Below are 18,209 nucleotides of genomic sequence, written 5' to 3'. Positions count from 1 at the left end.
AACAATACCATGTAGTGTTTATGGAAACATACACACAATGTGGAAAAAGTACAAAAAGTACTTGGGAATAATACACACCAAACTCAGGACAACAATTACCTTTGGGGAGATAAGAAGATGGATGAAGTTAAGGGCAGAACTTTGCGTGTATCTGTGGCATTTGATTTTGTTGAAAGGCTGAGGGGGAGAGACCAAATCGTCCATTTAAATAGGGATATGTTTTTGTATTAAGACCTGCCAATTTTATACGTTTCTTAAAGTAAAGTTAGCTTTATTAGATTTTACAAAAATTAGTGATCTAGTTTCCCCTAGTGAACTCTTGGAAATTAAATACCCACAGAAAATGTATATCCCCCTTTAAATCTTAAGAATCTATAAAGAAAATCATGGGTAAATTGTACTTCAATAAAGTTGTTTTAAAAGAAACTGCAGACAGGCTCTTTCCAGCCAGTGCCAAGCCATGGGCATCTCTTAGGACAACTGGCACAAGCGCCACAGGACCAGTGGTAAGAGAAAGCCCTACCACAAGAAGCAAAAGTATGAGCTGGCGTGCCCTGTTGCCAACAGTAGAATTGGCCTCTGCCACGTACACACAGTCCATGTAAAACAAGAAGTACTGAGCCTTGAGGCTGGACATGGGCAACTTCTCCTGGGGCTTGGAATATTGTATGCACAAAACAAGGATTATTGGTGTTGTCTGCAATGCATCCAACAACAAACTGGTCAGTACCAAGACCCTAGTAAAGAACTGCATCATGCTCATTGACAGCACACCATACCAAGAGTGGTACGAGTCCCACTAAGCCCCTGGTTCTCAAGAAGGGAGCCAAGCTGACTCCTGAGGAGGCAGATATTTCAACAAAAAAAAAGGTAAAAGAAAACTCAGAAGAAATATGATGAAAGGAAAAAGAATGCCCAAATCAGCAGTTTCTAGAGGAGCAGTTCCAGCAGGGCAAACTTCTTGCATGCATCACTTCAAGACCAGGCCAGTGTGGCCAAGCAGATGGTGATGTGGTAGAGGGCAAGGAGCTGGAGTTCCATCCGAGGAAAACCAAGGACCGAAGAGCAAATAAATCCTCCTCCCTCCTGTCTTAGCGCATGTAATAAAGGTGTTTATTCTAAACAAACAAAAAAACTGGGGACAGAATGTAAACTCTAGTTTTTTTTTAAAAAGCAAATAACTAGTGGGAATTTGCTTTAGTAGTATAAAGCCTTTTGTGTGTTTGATAACACAAAGATTCCAGGACCAATGGTGTGAATGGCAAGGAAGAGGGAAGGGAGATTTGAAAAAATATGACATGTTAATATCTGTTAACTGGAAATTATTACAAATGGTTATGTGCAGTGTGACAACATATATGTTTCTTTTAAAAGCACTAAACAGCCCTGGCTGGTGTGACTCAGTGAATTGAGCATAGGCCTGCAAACCAAAGGATCGTCAGCTCAATTCCCAGTCAGGGCACATGCCTGGGTTGTGGGCCAGGTCCCCGGTAGTGGGTGTGTGAGAGGCAACTGGTCAATCTCTCTCTCACACATCGATGTTTTTCTCCCTCTCTTTCCCCCTCCCTTCCTATCTCTCTAAAAATAAATAAATACAATCTTAAAAAAACATAAGCACTGAACAGTATCACATTGTTAAATTGGAATTGTGGGATCGAGCATCAATTTTATTATTTTCTGTAAGTTTGGAATATTTGATAATTTGCATTTTAAATTAAATTTTAAACAAGTAAAATGGGCAGGACAGATTTAATAAAAATAGCTAAAGTTGATAATTATTAAAGTTTGGTGATGGATATATAGGAGCTCATTATACTACTCTTTTCCCTTTTTTTTGTAAGTTTGATATTTTGTATAAGTATGAACCTTTCCATAATAAAATGTTTTATGAAAAAAGTAAAAGTTAGCCCTGGCTGGGTGGCTCAGTTGGTGGGAGCATGGTCCTGTACACCAAAAGGTTGCAGGTTCAATTCCCAGTTGGGGCACGTTGCCTGAGTTGCAGGTTCAATCCTTGGTTGGGGAGTTTGCAGGAGATGACTGATCCATGTCTTTCTCTCTCTCTCCTTCTATCTTTGTCTCTAAAATCAATAAAGAAAAAAAAAGTAAAAGTTAGCCCTAGCTGAGTATCTCATTTAGTTAGAATCATCCCAATAAGCTAAGGTTGCAGGTTCAATCCTCGGTCAGGGCACATATAAGAATCAACCAATGAATGCATAAATAAGTAGAACAGCAAATTGATGTTTCTCTCTCTCTGTCTTCTCTTCTCTGTCTCCCCAACCCTACCTCTCTCTCCAAAATCAATAAATAAAACAATTTTTAAAAAACTTTATACATTTTCATAATTTGCATGAGCTCAGAAAGTTACCTGGAAGGGCAAAACAATAAACTGTCAGTAGAGATAGCTCTCCCTGTTGCCTCAAACAGATATCATTTTTATAGCTTTCATTTGTAGTTCTCAGGTTCTCAGAGTCCTGGACCACAAGCATATCAATTAAGGTGTGTGGGCAGACAGGAGGGGGTGGAAAACAGCAGGGAGAGCCATTTTCCTGGTCCAGGTAAGAACAGAACAGCATTGGACTTAAAACAGTAGCAATGGGGTTGAAAAAGAGGGGAGTGATTCAAGAACTACATCAGAAACCGATGCAGAACTTCTGGTCAAGATGGCAGTGTAGGCAGACATGGCTTGCCTATTCGCACAACCACATCAAAATTACAGTTAAAATATAGAACCATCATTCATTCATAACCATCAGAAACTGAGTTTAATAGAAGTCTGACAACTACGGAATTAAAGAAACCACATCTATCCAGACTGGTAGGAGGGGAGCAGATGCAGAATGACCTAGTCCCACATGCACATGTGGTGGATAAAAACCAGGAGGGATATATCTTGGGAATGAGAAGTCCCAGCCCCACACCAGGTCCCCAAGCCCAGGGTTCCAGAGTCAGGAAGATAAGCCTCCAAAACTTCTGGCTGCAAAAACCATTGGGGAGCCCTGACTAGTGTGGCTCAGTGGATTGAGCACTGGCCTGTGGACTCAAAGGTTGTTGGTTCGATTCCCAGTCATGGCACATGCCTGGGTTGCAGGCCAGGTCCCCAGCTGGGATGTGCAAGAAACAACCAATTGATGTTTCTCTCCCTCTCTTTCTCCCTCATTTCCCCTCTCTCTAAAAATAAATAAATAAATAATATATATTTTAAAACCATCAGGGATTGAGTCTGTAAAAGAAACTGCTGGAGTCTCAAAGAGTTCCTCTTAAAGAACCCACACACAATTCACCTACTCAGATTCATGCTCTCTGAGCTCCAGCACTGGGGTGGCAACTTGAAGGGCACCAGGGGCATAGTGGGAGAGGCTGAAGTGTCTGGCATTGGGGTAAGCAGAGGCCATTGTCCCATTTCTGAGCCCTCCCCCTGCAGAGCCATGGAGCTGGCAGGCTGGTGCCATATCTGAGTCTCCATCAACCTGGCTAACACTGTTTGACCCCCTTTGAGATCCCCAGAGACTCCACCCCTCCCCCAAACTTACAGGTCCACCCAAGCCACTTTTCAGTATAAATGGCTAGCCTCTGCACAACTTCCTAAATCCTCTCAAACAAGCAACAGATGGCCTCAGTGAACCCCAGGCCCAGCACTAGCAGCAGCCAGCCTAGATTCATAGCTTGGCTTTGCCTGGGAATCTCCAAGTCCAGCACAAATATCAGCCAACCCAGATTGCTTTATAGCTCTGGCAGGGTGGCCTGGGAAAAAAATACAGGTGGGGCCTGACTTTGGCCTGCACCACCCGGGAAACTCCAGGGCCAGTGCACCCAGTGGACAACTACAGACCACGTTTTAGCACCAACACCCTGTCTCTACACAGGTGATCCTCCAGAGAGGGAAAATGTTGGTGATCATAGCCAATCCTTGCAGCTGACTGGCCTGGGTAAATCCCATTGATCTGCCAACAGCAACCAAAGCTCAACTATAAGAGGAGGTTGTACCCAGCCCTGTACAAAGGGTGCACCTTGAGTACCCAGCTTGGATGATAGGAGAGGCTCTGCCATTGAACCCTACAGGACACCTACTACATTAGGCCACACTATCAAGACACAGCATCAAAGCTTCTCTACCTAATACATAGAAACAAACACAGGGAGGCTGCCAAAACGAGAAGATAAGAAACATGGTGCGAATGAAAGAACAGCTCAAAACTCCAGAGAAAGAGCTAAATGAAATGGAGATAAGCAATCTATCAGATGCAGTGTAGGGGCACCAAATATTCCCTGTAAAAAGTTTCAATATGTAAGTATGTAAGGGCTTTAAATGTTCTTTGTAAGAAGTAGCAAGGACTTGCTAGAAGGCCTTGGAAAAAGGAATGTAAGAAGGAGTGTTATAGCAATTAGTGATTTACAAGCTAAAAGCACCTCAGCTTCTATCACCTTCTATTTACTTGTGTCTGGTTTATAACATTTGTGAAGGTTGTGCTTTGCAGAATGTCTAGCCCTTTGAAAATAGATTGCTTCGCAGGGAGTTCATCCCTGGCTGAAGAGCTATGCCGCCACCAGAGATAACCTTATAGCCTCGTGAATTTCTGTTCCTGTTACTGCCAAGACACTCCTGCAGTCCTGCCCAGCCCCCTCTTCCTAAGGCTGTTTCCCGCCAAAGAAGAAACAAAGAGACTGCACGAGTATAAAAACCCGGCATTTAGACTCCATTGTAGGTTGGAGCATGTTAAAGACCAGCTCAGGGTCTGCCCAACTCCTGGCCATTATTAAAATCCTTTGCTTAACTTTATACACCGCTTCAGAGTGTTCAATCTCGCCTATGTAGCTGTAACAGCAGAGTTCAAAACATTAGTTATAAGGATGCTCAAGGAAATTTCTGATGAGATCAGCAGCATAAAAAAGAACCAGTCAGAAAGGAAGGATACACTCATTGAAATAAAGAACAATTTACAGGGAAACAACAGTACTGCAGATGAAGCTGAGAATCAAATCAATGATTTGGAACATAAGGAAGAAAAAAACAAACAATAAGAACAACAAGAAAAAAAAAGAAACCAAAAAAGCAAGGATAGTGTAAGTAGCCTCTGGGACAACTTCAAATGTTCCAACAGTTGCACCATAGGGGTGCCAGGAGAAGAGAAACAGCAAGAAACTGGAAATCTATTTGAAAAAACTTCCCTAATTTGGTGAAAGAAATAGACATGCAAGTCCAGGAAGCACAGAGAGTCCCAGCCAAGATGGATGCAAAGAGGTCCACTCCAAGACACATCACAATTAAAATGCCAAAGATTGAAGACAAAGAGAGAATCTTAAAAGCAGCAAGAGAAAAGAAGTTAGTTACCTACAGGGGAGTACCCATAAGACTGTCAGCTGATTTCTCCAAAGAAACTTTGCAGGCAAGAAAGGATTGGCAAGAAATATCCAAAGTCATGAAAAGCAGGGACCTACAACCAAGATTGCTCTACCCAGCAAAGCTATCATTTAGAATTGAAGGGAAAATAAAGAACTTCCCAGACAAGGAAAAACTAAAGGAGTTCATCATCACTAAACCACTATTATATGAAATGTTAAAGGGACTTATTTAAGAAAAGAAGATCAAAACTATGAACAATAAAATGGCAAAAATACATATCAACAATTGAGTCTAAAAAACAAACTAAGCAAACAAGAGACAGAATCATGAATATGGAGAGCATTTTGATGGCTGCCAGAAGGGAGGGGTGGGGGAGGGAATGGGTGAAGAGGTGATGGGATTAAGAAGTACAAATAGGTAATTACAGAATAGCCATACAGGATATAAAGTACAGTATGGGAAATGGAGTAGCCAAAGATCTTACACACATAACCCATGGACATGAACAATGGTGGGGGGGGGTGCCTGATGGAGGTGGGTGTTGGGTGGAAGGGGGCAAAGGGGGAAAAAAATCAGGACAACTATAATAGCATAGTCAATAAATGTAAGTAAAAAAAAAAAGAACTATTTCAGAGGTAGAACTGAAAGGACTTGATGAGCTCCTTTCAAGGCAAGGATCATCCTTCTTTGCTTAACTGGGCTTCTCAATTGAGGGGAGTGCAATTCTAATGAGATTCTCAGTCATATTTCTTATTAATGGGGGTAAAAATTCACACATTTTAATTTTGTCATAGTTTATTTAATGAATGAATGATGCAATCTCCTTCCTTTCTGCCCAGAGCAAGTAAGAACTTGACTATCTCTTTATAGGTTGACTCATCAGTTAAGTGAACCAATTAGTCAATTTCTTTTTTGGTTTTGTTGCCTAAGAGGATTTTCTGACACTTGCAACCAAAAGTCTTGACTACAGATCACACATACCCAAACTTTTATATACAATTGTGTGTATTCATATATCTTCTCCCTTCCCTCAATCTCTTGGGCTCCAAGGCCTTCAGATTTAGAGTGATGTCTATAGAAAGTGAGTAGCCATTCACAATACTCCCTACTTATAGCCCTGTGTGAGCTCCCACATCTAGCTGTGACTGATCAGCCACGGTGACCTAGGTGGTTCTCTCAGCATCCAATACTCCCAGGGTCATTTGCAATGACTATAAAACATGGTACTTGTCTGTGGTACACCAGATGCCTGTACCCAGTCTCTGGAAAGCTCCTCCTAGCCTAAGGGTGTAGCTGAAGCTTTCAACAGCCAGGAGGTCAGCTTTGATCAGGGAAACCTCCTCTGCCCCTCCACCTCCCTGAGGATTCTCTGTTACTTCATGAAGAAGGGAAATAGATGACACGGGGGGGGGGGCTACCCACTCCCTGATTCTAACCCACTACTTCCGAAATCAACTCCAAGGAGCTTCACAACTCACATTGTGGAAAGGGTACTGACCCAGAAACCTTAAGACCTGCCCCAGAACACAGTAATGACTTTTAGCCCCATACGACAGTAATGATATGGCCATTGAGCAGTTTTTAGAGAGCATGAAGTTTTAAATATTTCCTAAGGACAAATTCTGGGGTCTAAAAAAAAAAAATTGAGATTATCAGGGGTCATTAACATTAAGCAAAATAACTCTTCCACATACTGATAGACATCCAGAGTACTGATACTCCTCTGACAGAAGTTGACTCACCAGGAGTAGAGCTGGCCCTGAATCTGCCCTTGCTGTTAAGCCTTGATTATTGAGTCCCTGTAGGAGGGAGACAAGTGACTTGCCCAATGGGGGAGTCGGCAGTAGTTCAAGGCCTATTACCCAGGTAGGTCTGCTGGGGGCACAGTCTATTCTTTGCTGTGTTCGGGGTGCAGCGATCTGGCTAAGGCGCTGGTATGGAGAAAGGATGATGACACTGGGAGGTTGGAGGGATGAGGAAATCAAAATACTCAGGTACCAAGCCTGAGAGGTGGGTAAAAAGACAAGGCTTGCTTTAGAGTATGCCAAGTTTAAGTTTACAGTCAGGTAGTTCAGAGCTGGCAGGCAAGGAGGAACTGAAAGTGAGGTCAGGATTAAAGACAGGGGCTTGGCAACCCTGGCCCAGAAAGAGCCTTGGAGGTACTGCTTATTAATGGCCTCGGGGCTGCGACCAGTGGTTTTTGGTTTTTTTTCCTTCTCTTGGTGACCAAGTCCCAGAGAGGGGCGAAAGCAGCAGTGGCGCGGGTGGCTGGAGTAGTCTCTTCTGGTCCTTGAAGGCAGCGTCCCTTGGTGGGAGAGACTGGTCTTGGAAACCTCAACCTCCACTCGGGAAGACTGTTGCATTAGGGCGCAGGGGAGCCGCGCCACTTCCCCCTTTTCTAGCGCCCGGCGCTCCAGCCTGCTCATTGGGAAAAACGGCATTCTACTCGCTGGGTGTCTGAGCAAGGACTCCAGGTGCTCAGGACGGCTTTACCCCGCTAAGGTGGTTAGGCTGTCGCTGCCGCCCTATGCTTGTAACGGGATCCCAAGAGTGCCTTCCCCTGGACTACCGGCTGGACGCACAGCCACCCACTTCCGCCGCCAGCCGGAAGTGCCGGCAACCCGAGGTAGAGGGGCTTCCGGTGGGACTGCGAGGTAACCGAGGGTCACCATGGCGGCCTCTTTGGCCGGGAAGAAGCTTGTGTTTGTCACGGGCAACGCCAAGAAGCTGGAGGAGGTACCAGGAGGGTGTGGGAGGCCGTTCAGGAAGCAGCTGGGTTGGGGGGTAGCGTGTGGCCAGGTGTGCTGGGAACAGGGCGGAGAAGGAGCTTCCACGGGGAGGAAGCACGCGGGAGGAGTCACGGAGGGGGAGTAGAGAGACCCGCAGGGATGTGTCTGTCCCGGGTGTGGAAGGGGCTGGACCGCGCGGAGTGGGACGGAGCGGAAAACAGAGCATGTGAGCTCAGATTGTGGGATCCGTAGAAGTGGCGGGGTCCTTAGCACCTGTCTCAAAGGTCACTTATTGAGCTAGACGTCAAACCGGGATCCCGACACCCATGTGGAGCTGATGCAGAACTCGTTGCTGGCTCGGGGGTGGCAGGGACCGGACAGAATATAGGACAGACATCCAAACTGAACCCTCCACGTCCTACCATGATCCAGAAATGTGGTCCTCAGCCTCTCCCAGCGTCTTTTGACATCTGTGAAACGGGGGTTGATGAGAAGAGTGAAGGAAGCAGTGGACCCAAAGCTCCTGGATACTTTAGGCTAGCTGTGAGTATTCTAGGGGTTGATGAAACGTCTTTGGCTGCAAATAAGAGACATCAGGGAGCTCATATAAACCACCTGACTTGTGGAAGTACCCTGTTATAGTGTCCCTTAACAGGTGTCTCTTGAAGGGCTGTCCTGTCTTTGTAGTCCTCGCTGGATGATCATCTCTTTTCCTATTTGGGTCTTTCTGCTTTCTTTTCTCTTAATAGAAGGACAGTGAGGCCTCTGCCATACACTAGCTCTGATTGGCCTTGCTTGGGTTAAGGGTTTACGTAACCCTGCTCAGTCTGTTATGGCTAAGCAGGTGGGATCCTGTGTGGGGAATCAGGATGATACCCACTAGTTGTGTCTGAAGCAGACCAATGGGGTGCAGTCATTAGGGACCCTTCATTTGTCCACAGCATAGGGACTGATGACACTTCTGTGCCAGGACATGATGGCCTTCTCAGGAGGCAGAGGCCTCTGCTAATAAAAAGTTTGAGATCCTGAGGTTAGACCAGTCAAGCAACAGGCAACACCACCCTCAATAGAGAGCCCCATGCAAGATGGGGTGCCAAACCCCAAGCCTGGCTCAGCCTCCAACTGAGAACATGGCCTTATCACATTTAAAAGAAGGGGCTTGAGTGGCCAGAGGAAGCTCACTGGAGAAGATGGAGTCTTCTGGCGTAAAACAGAGAGCCTTTTTTTTTTTTTTCTTTTCTTAAATCAAGGTGCTCCTTTTTAATTTTATTAAAAAAATTTTTATTTATTGATTTCAGAGAGCGAGGGGAAGAGAGAAAAAGAAACATCGATTTGTTGTTCCACTTATTTATGCATTCATTGGTTTCTTGTATGTACCCTGTCCAGAGATCAAACCCGCAACCTTGGCTTACTGAGATGATGCTCTAATCAATTGAGCTTCCTGGCCACAGCTAATAAAACAGGAAGTCTTAACTCCTTATTATGCCATGGTACCCCACTGGCAGACTAATGAAGCTTCTGGACTCTTTCTGGATTTATTTTTATTTTTATTTTTAGAGAGAGGGGGAAGGAAAGGAGTAAGAGAGGGAGAAAAACATTAATATGTGGTCGTCTCTCGTGTGCCCCCAACCGGGGACCTGGCTCACAGCCCAGGCATGTGCCCTGACTGGGAATCAAACCAGCGATCCTTTGGGTTGTAGGCCAGCGCTCAATCCACTGAGCCACACCAGCCAGGGCAGGAAAATATTTTTATTTTTATTTATTTTTTATTTTTTAATATTTTAATTTATTTGTAGAGAGAAGGGAAGGGATGGAGAAAGACCGGGAGGGAAACACCAGTGGGCTGCCTCTCACATGCCCCCAACTGGGGACCCGACCGGGAACCAAACCGGCAACCCCTTGGTTCACAGACCGGCGCTCACTCCACTGAGCCACACCAGCCAGGGCAGGAAAATATTTTTAAATATACAAAGTAAAATACATAGAATTACAAAGGAAATTATTGAGGTACATTTCTCAAAATATTACAAATATTTGTGGTCAGTTACATCTACTTATTACCATATTAAAGGATTCAATCAAGTAGTGTGTGTAGTTACCATAATTTTAAAATAATGAGAATTATAAATGCTATTTTGAGATATCCGCTATAACTATAAGGGGATATGGGGACATCCATGATTTTAATAGATTTAAAGGTCACCAGAACTGCTAATGCTACTTTGGTTTTCCATAGTCACAATTGAAAAAGTTGCTAAGTGTCAGCTAGGGATTACTGAAAATAAAGAGGTATTTTAAAACCAATGTCATCCCAATAAATATAATAAAACATTAATTAATTAATTTTTTGAAATAGGTATTTTTCCCCCATCCAGGTTCACAGGCCTCCTCGATTCTGGGTAATGGCCCTATAGAGATTTCCTGACCTTGGAATATAGGGTTTCTGGGAACACTGGGAAGGAAAGAGGGTGTTCTAGATGGGTGATTAGCATGAACAGAGACCTGAAGTAGGAGATTGAGGAAATGAGGGAGCTGACTTGCTGGGGTGGAACCTGAAGGCTGGGGTGAGCCTCATGGGCCTGACTTGATAAGCTTTAGGGGACAGGCAGGAGAGTTACCTTATGAGAATGGTGGATGGCAGCTTGTGTAATAATGGCAAATTGTTAACAGATGGTGTTAAACGTTCTTTCATTTTGTAACAGGTCATTCAGATTCTAGGAGACAAGTTTCCGTGTACTTTGGTGGCACAGAAAATTGACCGTATGTATCTGTTTTGTTTTATTTTTTAAAAAGGCAGTTTGATTTCTCTGCTGGTGACCTGATCCACTGTGTGTCTTTTCCCCCATAAGTGCCGGAGTACCAGGGAGAGCCTGATGAGATTTCCATACAGAAGTGTCGGGAGGCAGCTCGCCAGGTGCTTGCTCCACATGTGTGCTCTACGCTCTTCTCTTGTCCTGGTGGCTCCTGGGACCTGTGCCTACTGGGCATAATTTGTTATAACTTGAAGGACCTTCCCAGGCCTTGCTGTTCTGGGGTCAGTTCCCGTTGGCCCTGGAATACTGCCTTTCTCAAGCTTGACTGCACAGTATCTCCCCAGACCACCACATACATAATTATTTCTCCCTAATTCTCAGATACATACATTCCAGTCCCAATATTTTCCCCACACACATCCAACCCCTGCCCTCACTTATCTCTGTGGCACTGAGAAAGAGCACTTTCTGAAGGGTCAGGCTGCCTGAGCATGAATCCCATCTTTTCTGTTGCTGTGCCTGCAGCAGGCTTTACAACCTGCCAAGGCTTTGGTGTTCCTAACTCTTAAAAGGAATATGAGAGATTAGCCAAGGGCTAATACCAGTAGCAGATGGATCTCTGTCTTCTGCTTCTGCTGCAGATCCCAACTATATGTGAGCCTGACCCCAGCTTGGATGGCCTGGAAATTCAGGGCTGTGGCAGGGCCTGCTGCTGGTGGTAGGTCTCAGGGCTGCATTCCCTTGTGCTGCAGGTGCAGGGACCTGTACTGGTAGAAGACACCTGTCTGTGCTTCAATGCCCTTGGGGGCCTTCCTGGCCCTTACATGTGAGTGCTCCCTCACCCCCTTGCAGAGTTCTGCCCACAAAACCACCTGAACTTGGAAATGATTGGTTAACTGATATCGCAGTTCATTCACTGTCTTGGCATCAACACCAATATTTCAAATTGTTCTGAGGAAGGATTAGGGATGGAGAAAAGGCATGCTTTCTTTTGTAAAGTGTGAGAATGTTATTGTGTAAGTGGAGATGTGCAAGGGGAACTCACCTGTTGAAGAGGTACATTCATAGGCAGATTGATTTCAGGAAAGAGAAAATAAGGAAGTCAAGATCTGAAAATGGATTTTCTTAAAATATCCAGTGCCCTAAACCCCATCAGAAGGTCTTTATGTATCTCTAGGATACAAATACCCCAATTTGAATACCCCTCTCTGGGGTTGGAGAGCAGATGCTTAGTGGTGCTGTTGCTGGATCTTGGTTATGTTTAGCTTTAACATTTGGGGTGCCAATGTGTTTGCCAAGGCAGCAGCACCCATGTTCACTTACAGTATGCATTGCTCTATATTTTGCATTTCCCTAATTACCAGTCAGCTTGAGGCCTTCACTGAATTACTGGTTCTCCTATGCATTATCAATTTGCTTCCATTTTCTTTTTCCTACTGGATGATTTGTCCTCATTTTGAGTTGAGAGATTCTTTATCATGCCAGCCCCTTGGCTGTCCTGGGGCTATGATTCCTCGGGGGAGGTGGGGTGCACCCCAGAGAAGATCCATCTTCTCCTGGTGTCTGACTTGCCTTTATTTGTCTTGCAGAAAGTGGTTTCTGGAGAAGTTAAAACCTGAAGGTATTACCCCATTTATTTCTCCCTTTGATCTGTTGGGAATTGAGAATCTGATGGTGATCTAGGGGAGGGCCCCAAGTAGTAATCAGGACTCTCAGGTTCCAGTCCCACCATGGAGCCTCTGTTCACCTCAGTTTCCCCATCTATGACCTGAAGCTCGCACTTTCCTGCACACCTGGCTCCAGGGAGCACTGAGATGTGGGAGGAGTGTGTGGGAAAAGGGTGGTGGGAGCTGTGAATTTGATGGATAAAGTGACTGCAGTTGATTTTGGCCGAGAGGACTGGCCCTACTGACTGCTTGCCTGTCCTTGCCCCAGCCAGGGCCTGACCTGGGGGTTGGGGTCTTCCCCTCCTGGGCTTTTCACCTACAGTTGCAAGCCAGAATGTTCCCTCTTTAGGTGCTTCTAAAAACACTTTATATTAATGAGCATTTAAACATGCACAATAGAATAGAATAATGAACCCCATGACCCAACTTCCAGGTTTACCAGCACGAAGCCTATCTGATAATGTGTATAAACCCCCATCTGGCACGTGTTCCCCAGTCCAGGGCTTTGGGGTGAGGAATGGGGGCTGGGTGGCACAGACTACACTGAGCCCTCACTGCACCTGCCCGCAGGTCTCCACCAGCTCCTGGCCGGGTTCGAGGACAAGTCAGCCTATGCGCTCTGCACATTCGCATTAAGCACTGGGGACCCAAGTGAGCCAGTGCGCCTGTTCAGGGGCCGGACTTCGGTGCGTACCCATGATGCTCCCCCACAGGCCGCTAGAGGGCGCTGCGACTCCAGCCAGCCGCCCAGGGTCTTCTGCAGGAAGGTAGTGGGGAAGGTGCCCAGGCCAGAGTTAGTTTCCATGACTTGGCCCAGGTCTGCCCCTGGGCACCACAAGTAGAAGTGCTGTCAGTCCCAAAATCTGTGTGATCCCTAAGGCTGCTGTTTTGAGGGAAACGCTTGTGACTCACAGCTGTTGAGGCCCTGTGCACCCAGAGCTCTGCACTATATGCCCTCCTGAGAAGCAGACGTGGAAACTGAAGAGGACAACTCCCAGGGCTACATCTACAGCTCAGAGTTCTGCAAGTTCCAATCTCCTTATCAGCTACTGAGGCTTCCTTTGAATATCTCACAGGCTTTCCAACTTTTCATGTTTATATAGACTTCCTCCCCCAACTCATTCCTTCCCCAGCTGCCCTTCAACACCTCTTTCTTACCTGTGAGGTTCACCTGCTTCTCACAGAGTCTACACCACCCCCTGAGCTGGCCCCCACACCCCACCCCCAGACCCTGTTTTCTGTTCTTCCAGCAGGATGATAGGAATGTGCCTCCTGGCATTTCACTCCTGCTCTGTCCCTCTGCTCAGGATAAAATCCAGTGTCCCGCTGTATCCCACAAAGCCCTCTGCCAGAGACTCCACCAAGGGCTGACCACAGAGGTGTCCTGTTTGCCCTACCTGGTTAGCTGTGTGTGTTTTAAAAACAAAGTTTTCGCCATTTTTAAGTGTACAGTACAATAGTGTTAACTATACGCACACTATCGTACAACAGCTCTCTAGAACTTTTTTTTTAATTGGTTTTAGAGAAGAGGAGGGAGAACTAGCAAGAGAGAAATGTGAATTTTGTTGTTCTACTTAGTTATGCATTCATTGGTTGGTTCTTGTATGTGCCCTGACTGGAGATCAAACCTACAACCTTGGCGTATTAGGACAATGCTCTAGCCAACTGAGCTCCCTGGCCAGGGCCTAGAACTTTATCATCTTACAAAACTGAAACTACCCGTAGAACGACTCCCCTTTTCCCTCCTCCCCCTAGTCCCTGCCAACCACCATTCTACTTTTTATTTCTTAAGACTGGCAACTTTAGACACTATAAAATCCTGTAGTGTTTGTCTTTTTGTGACTAGCTTATTTCACTTACTATAATGTCCTAAGGATCATCCATGTTGTAGCATAGAATTTCATGCCTTTTTTTTTTTTTATCCTCACCTGAGGACATATCCATTGATCCTAGTGAGGAGAAGGGAGAGAGAAACATCAATCAGTTGCCTTCCATATGTGCCCCAACCAGGGATCGAACCCTCAACATGTTGGTGCATGGGACAGTGCTCTAGCTAACTGAGCCCCCCGGCCAGGGCTTCATTTGTTTTTTAAGTCTGAATAATATTCCCATTGTATGTTCATACCACATTTTCTTTATCCATTAACAATTGATGGACATTTATTGCTTCCACATTTGGCTGTTGTGAATAATGTTTTGAATGCAGGAATGTTCTCTCAAAAATCAGAAGTTTGAACACCCATAAGCCTTACTGACAGGGCCCAATCACTGCTTTCCCCACCATTTCCTATTGTCTCCACAGCTTTGGCTACTTCATGTACTTTGTTGCTTCCTATCCCCCAGTTTACATGAGGTGGCCCCATTTCTTCATCTTCTGTTCTCATCTGAGCCCTGTGAACCCAATTACATTGTCCTTTCAGCAACACATATGCCAAGCCCTTCCCCATCTGAGGGCCTTGGCTTCAGCTGTATCTTCTGCCTGGAATGTTCGTGCTCCAGCCTGGAGACCTTCCCAAGTCATTCCATCCTGTTTTTGAGTCCATCTCCCTGTTTGTTCCCTTTAAGACATTTTGCATTTGGTAATTTGTTTACTGGTTTGATGCCTGTTTTGCTTAAGATCATTTTGTGAGGTCAAGGCAGGGCCTACTGTAACCCCAGTGCTGACAAACCTACTTGGCTCACTGCAGATGTTCAGAAAACAGGTGTTACTTGGGTATGGTTCAGAGTAGTTCAGTAACTGGCCTCAGACACACAGCTCCCTGCTAACAGAAGCAGAATTTGCCTTTGGTCTGAATGACTTGACATTTATGTGGCTAATCCCCGCACTCTGCTACTTCTCTTTTACTTTTTAAATTATTTTTTTCTTTTATTGCTTTCCTGGCAACGTGACGTTTCATGACACTGGACTATAATTAGTTATTTTTGTAACATTTTCCTTTTGGGATTTGCCTATTAAGAGCTAGTATTGAGCTCATTTATATGTTGAACATTGTGCTAAGTAATTTCTATTACATTTTTACCTAACTGTTAGAGCCTTCCTTGCATTTTGAGAAACGCAGTAATATAGAAGCAGGCATAGGGCTTGTCTGCAAAGTTCAGGGCCTTTAACTTCATATTTAGGAGAAAATGTTTTCTGTCAGGCCTTCAATAGGTCACAACTTGTCACAACTGTAGAGAAGGAGGGGGGAATCCAGGTATATCTAGTACATGGCTCATGCCTGTACGTGAGGGGAGAGCTATCTTGCTGTGCATTTTATTTATGCGTTTAGCAAACATTTACAGGTACCATGGACCTCTTGAAACTATTTAGTAAGTAGGATTAACCAAATCCATAAACTAAACTCAGACCAGCTGCTTCTTTCCTCCATGTGCATCTCCTCCAAGCCCAGTGACATGCCTGTCCCCCTTTCCTCTGGCAGGGCCGGATTGTGGCACCCCGAGGCTGCCGGGACTTTGGCTGGGACCCCTGCTTTCAGCCTGATGGATATGAGCAAACGTAAGGAGCCTAGTTTCTTGGGGTCAGACTGGCCATGGTCTGTGTTGGGTCAGCGCCCCGCCCAAGTGTGCAGGCATGCAGATATGGGCGGGGCAGGCTCTGAGGGTGCTGTTCCAGCTGAGAGCATCTCTGCTGGGGTGGACGCGAGGAATCTGGGTGACCCAGTCCCAGGTGGGGAGGGCAGCCAGGCGTAGCTGGGAGAGGCCTGAGCTCGGACTCCAGCTCACAGCAGAGCAGCTGTGTGACTTCAGTGGCTTCCCCTCTCTGACCTTGGCTTGTCATGTATAAATCTGACAGTTTTGTGGGATGATCTTCTGACCTCCTCATTTAGGTTGGAAAAATGTTAACACTTTTGCAGCCTTTGATGGGTATAACATCAAACCCCCACAGTGCTGAGTGATCTCATTATTTCATATTAATTTCCCCTCTTATTTACATGAGGCATGTTGGCTTTACTGGAGCCAGGTTTTCCGGGCTGTAGGGGCCCTTTGGGAGCATGGCCTGAGGCCTCACAAAAGCCAGACAGGGCTGAGGACAACATGAAAGAGCACTGTCCAAGAATGCTCTTTGGTGGCAGAAATGTTCTATAGCTGTGCTGTCCAGTCCAGTAGCAATTAGCCACAAGTGGCTGTGGAGCATTTAAAATGTGAGGGTGTCCCTGGCTGGGTCGCTCAGTTGGTTAGAGCATCATCTGATGCCAAGGTTGTGGGTTCGATCTCTGGTCAGGACACATACAAGAGTCAACCAGTGAATGCGTAAATAAGTGGAACAAGAAACCATTGTTTCTCTCTCACTCTCTTTAAAAAAAAAAAAAAGAGCCTATAAAACAATGTAACAAAATGTGTTTAGGGCGACTGAGGAAATGAATTTTTTTTTTTATTCTGTTGCAATTGGTTTAAATTTAAATGGTCACATGTGGCTAGTGGTCACATACTGGACAGCACAGATCTGAAGCCCACCACTGGGGTGTGGGATTCTCACCTCACTGGAGTCTTGGCATGGAGGACAGGCCACTGGTGTGCTGTCCCCCACTGCCCCCTGCCCCCACAGTGCAGCAGAGCGGACTGCCGTGTTTGCTCTGTCAGGCCCCACTGCTTCCTGTCAACAGATGACAAAGCTGACCAAACATGCAGCTCATCCTCCTGTCCCCAGCTTCCCTTAATGACTTCCACATTCATTAATGTGGGTTTCTACCTATACGGGAATTTAAAACTTTCCGATTTATAAGAAATTAACTGGCTCCAGGAGCTGGTGGCCCCGCTACCCTTTCTTGGGGACTCCTTGAGCTCTGGGCTCTGGAATGGGGTGGGGGAAATACCCACCCTCCCTGATATAGGCTCCCTGCTCTGAGCTGTTGCTCTTGCCTCTTAGGTACGCAGAGATGCCTAAAGCTGAGAAGAACACCATCTCTCATCGCTTCCGGGCCCTGCATGAGCTGCAGGAATACTTTGGTGGCCTGACTTCTCTTGGGGCCAGTGATGAGCATGCTCACCAGGGATCTGGGGAAGGCTAGCCTGAAACCTCCCCTGTGAGCCAGGCACACCCCCACCTCCACCCCCACCCCCCACTGCCAAGTATGTCCTTCAAGGTTACTTCCTGGGGGTATTGAGACCTGACAGCCTCACCAGACCAGCTTCCCCAGTCTGGAGGAGCAGGTGGCTCTGTTTGGAGAAACTTTGGGCAAGGGACACCATTCTCTTGCTCTTGGGAATTCAGTGGTTTCTCCAAAGCCTCCAGGCCTTGGATCAGGTGTTAAACTGGCCTTGGCAGGATTGAAGATTTGGGGAAGAACCACAAAAACAGTCTTAGTATTTTTTAAATGTGGCAAATAAACATTTTGGAAGGCACTCCAAAATAAACTGGATGTATCTGCTTTGAAACCTGCCCCAGGCAGGTGTCTGTCTCCTGAGTCCCCTTTGGTAGGAGCAGGAAACTTCTGTAGGCGGAGTATGTTGGTGGGACAAGGACAGCGCTGTGTCCAGGATGTTTGCATGCCCTCTAGCTGGAGTGTTACAGCTTTCCTTTCGTTCTTTAAGTCTCATATCGAGGGTTGATCTCTCCATGCCAGATCCTTGCTGACCGCCCACCCATTAAGTGATGCCATTGCCCAGCAGATCTCCATGGTGTTTGCTGGGTTGGAGGTGGGCCGTTGGGGATGTCTAGTGCCTTTGCTTTGCAGGGTTATATACATTAGAGGAGCTCAAATGTCGGCTTACGATTATA

The 18,209-nt window shown here is 45.9% G+C and overlaps 1 protein-coding gene and 1 pseudogene across 2 annotated transcripts; both read left to right on the top strand.

The window, feature by feature from the left end:
- Nucleotides 1-460: 460 nt before the first annotated feature.
- LOC150003305 (small ribosomal subunit protein eS8 pseudogene) lies at nt 461-1,095 on the top strand (annotated as a pseudogene).
- Nucleotides 1,096-7,933: 6,838 nt separating this feature from the next.
- ITPA (inosine triphosphatase) lies at nt 7,934-17,845 on the top strand. 2 transcript variants are annotated; one of them, XM_090286112.1, is made up of 9 exons: nt 7,934-8,077; nt 8,503-8,613; nt 10,773-10,830; nt 10,920-10,984; nt 11,576-11,649; nt 12,413-12,444; nt 13,061-13,176; nt 15,910-15,986; nt 17,358-17,845. In XM_090286112.1, the coding sequence occupies exons 1-9, from the start codon at nt 8,012-8,014 to the stop codon at nt 17,497-17,499; spliced, it is 741 nt and encodes a 246-aa protein (XP_090142238.1). In that variant the 5' UTR covers nt 7,934-8,011; the 3' UTR covers nt 17,500-17,845. The 2 variants fall into 2 exon arrangements, with proteins under 2 accessions (XP_090142238.1, XP_090142239.1); XM_090286113.1 differs by lacking the exon at nt 8,503-8,613 and having other exon boundaries at nt 7,935-8,077.
- Nucleotides 17,846-18,209: the final 364 nt, after the last annotated feature.

This window comes from Furipterus horrens, unplaced genomic scaffold, assembly GCF_987537825.1.
Source record: "Furipterus horrens unplaced genomic scaffold, mFurHor1.1.pri manual_scaffold_8, whole genome shotgun sequence".
NCBI lineage: Eukaryota > Metazoa > Chordata > Mammalia > Chiroptera > Furipteridae > Furipterus > Furipterus horrens.
This window is presented reverse-complemented; position numbering and strand designations above follow the sequence as displayed.

What these genes read in the sequence shown, in the direction of transcription:
- ITPA (XM_090286112.1), top strand. Translation starts at nt 8,012, where the DNA reads ATGGCGGCCTCTTTGGCCGGGAAGAAGCTTGTGTTTGTCACGGGCAAC. An exon ending in GGTGGCACAGAAAATTGACC is followed by an intron (nt 10,831 to 10,919) that starts GTATGTATCTGT and finishes TTCCCCCATAAG; the next exon opens with TGCCGGAGTACCAGGGAGAG. An exon ending in GTCGGGAGGCAGCTCGCCAG is followed by an intron (nt 10,985 to 11,575) that starts GTGCTTGCTCCA and finishes CTTGTGCTGCAG; the next exon opens with GTGCAGGGACCTGTACTGGT.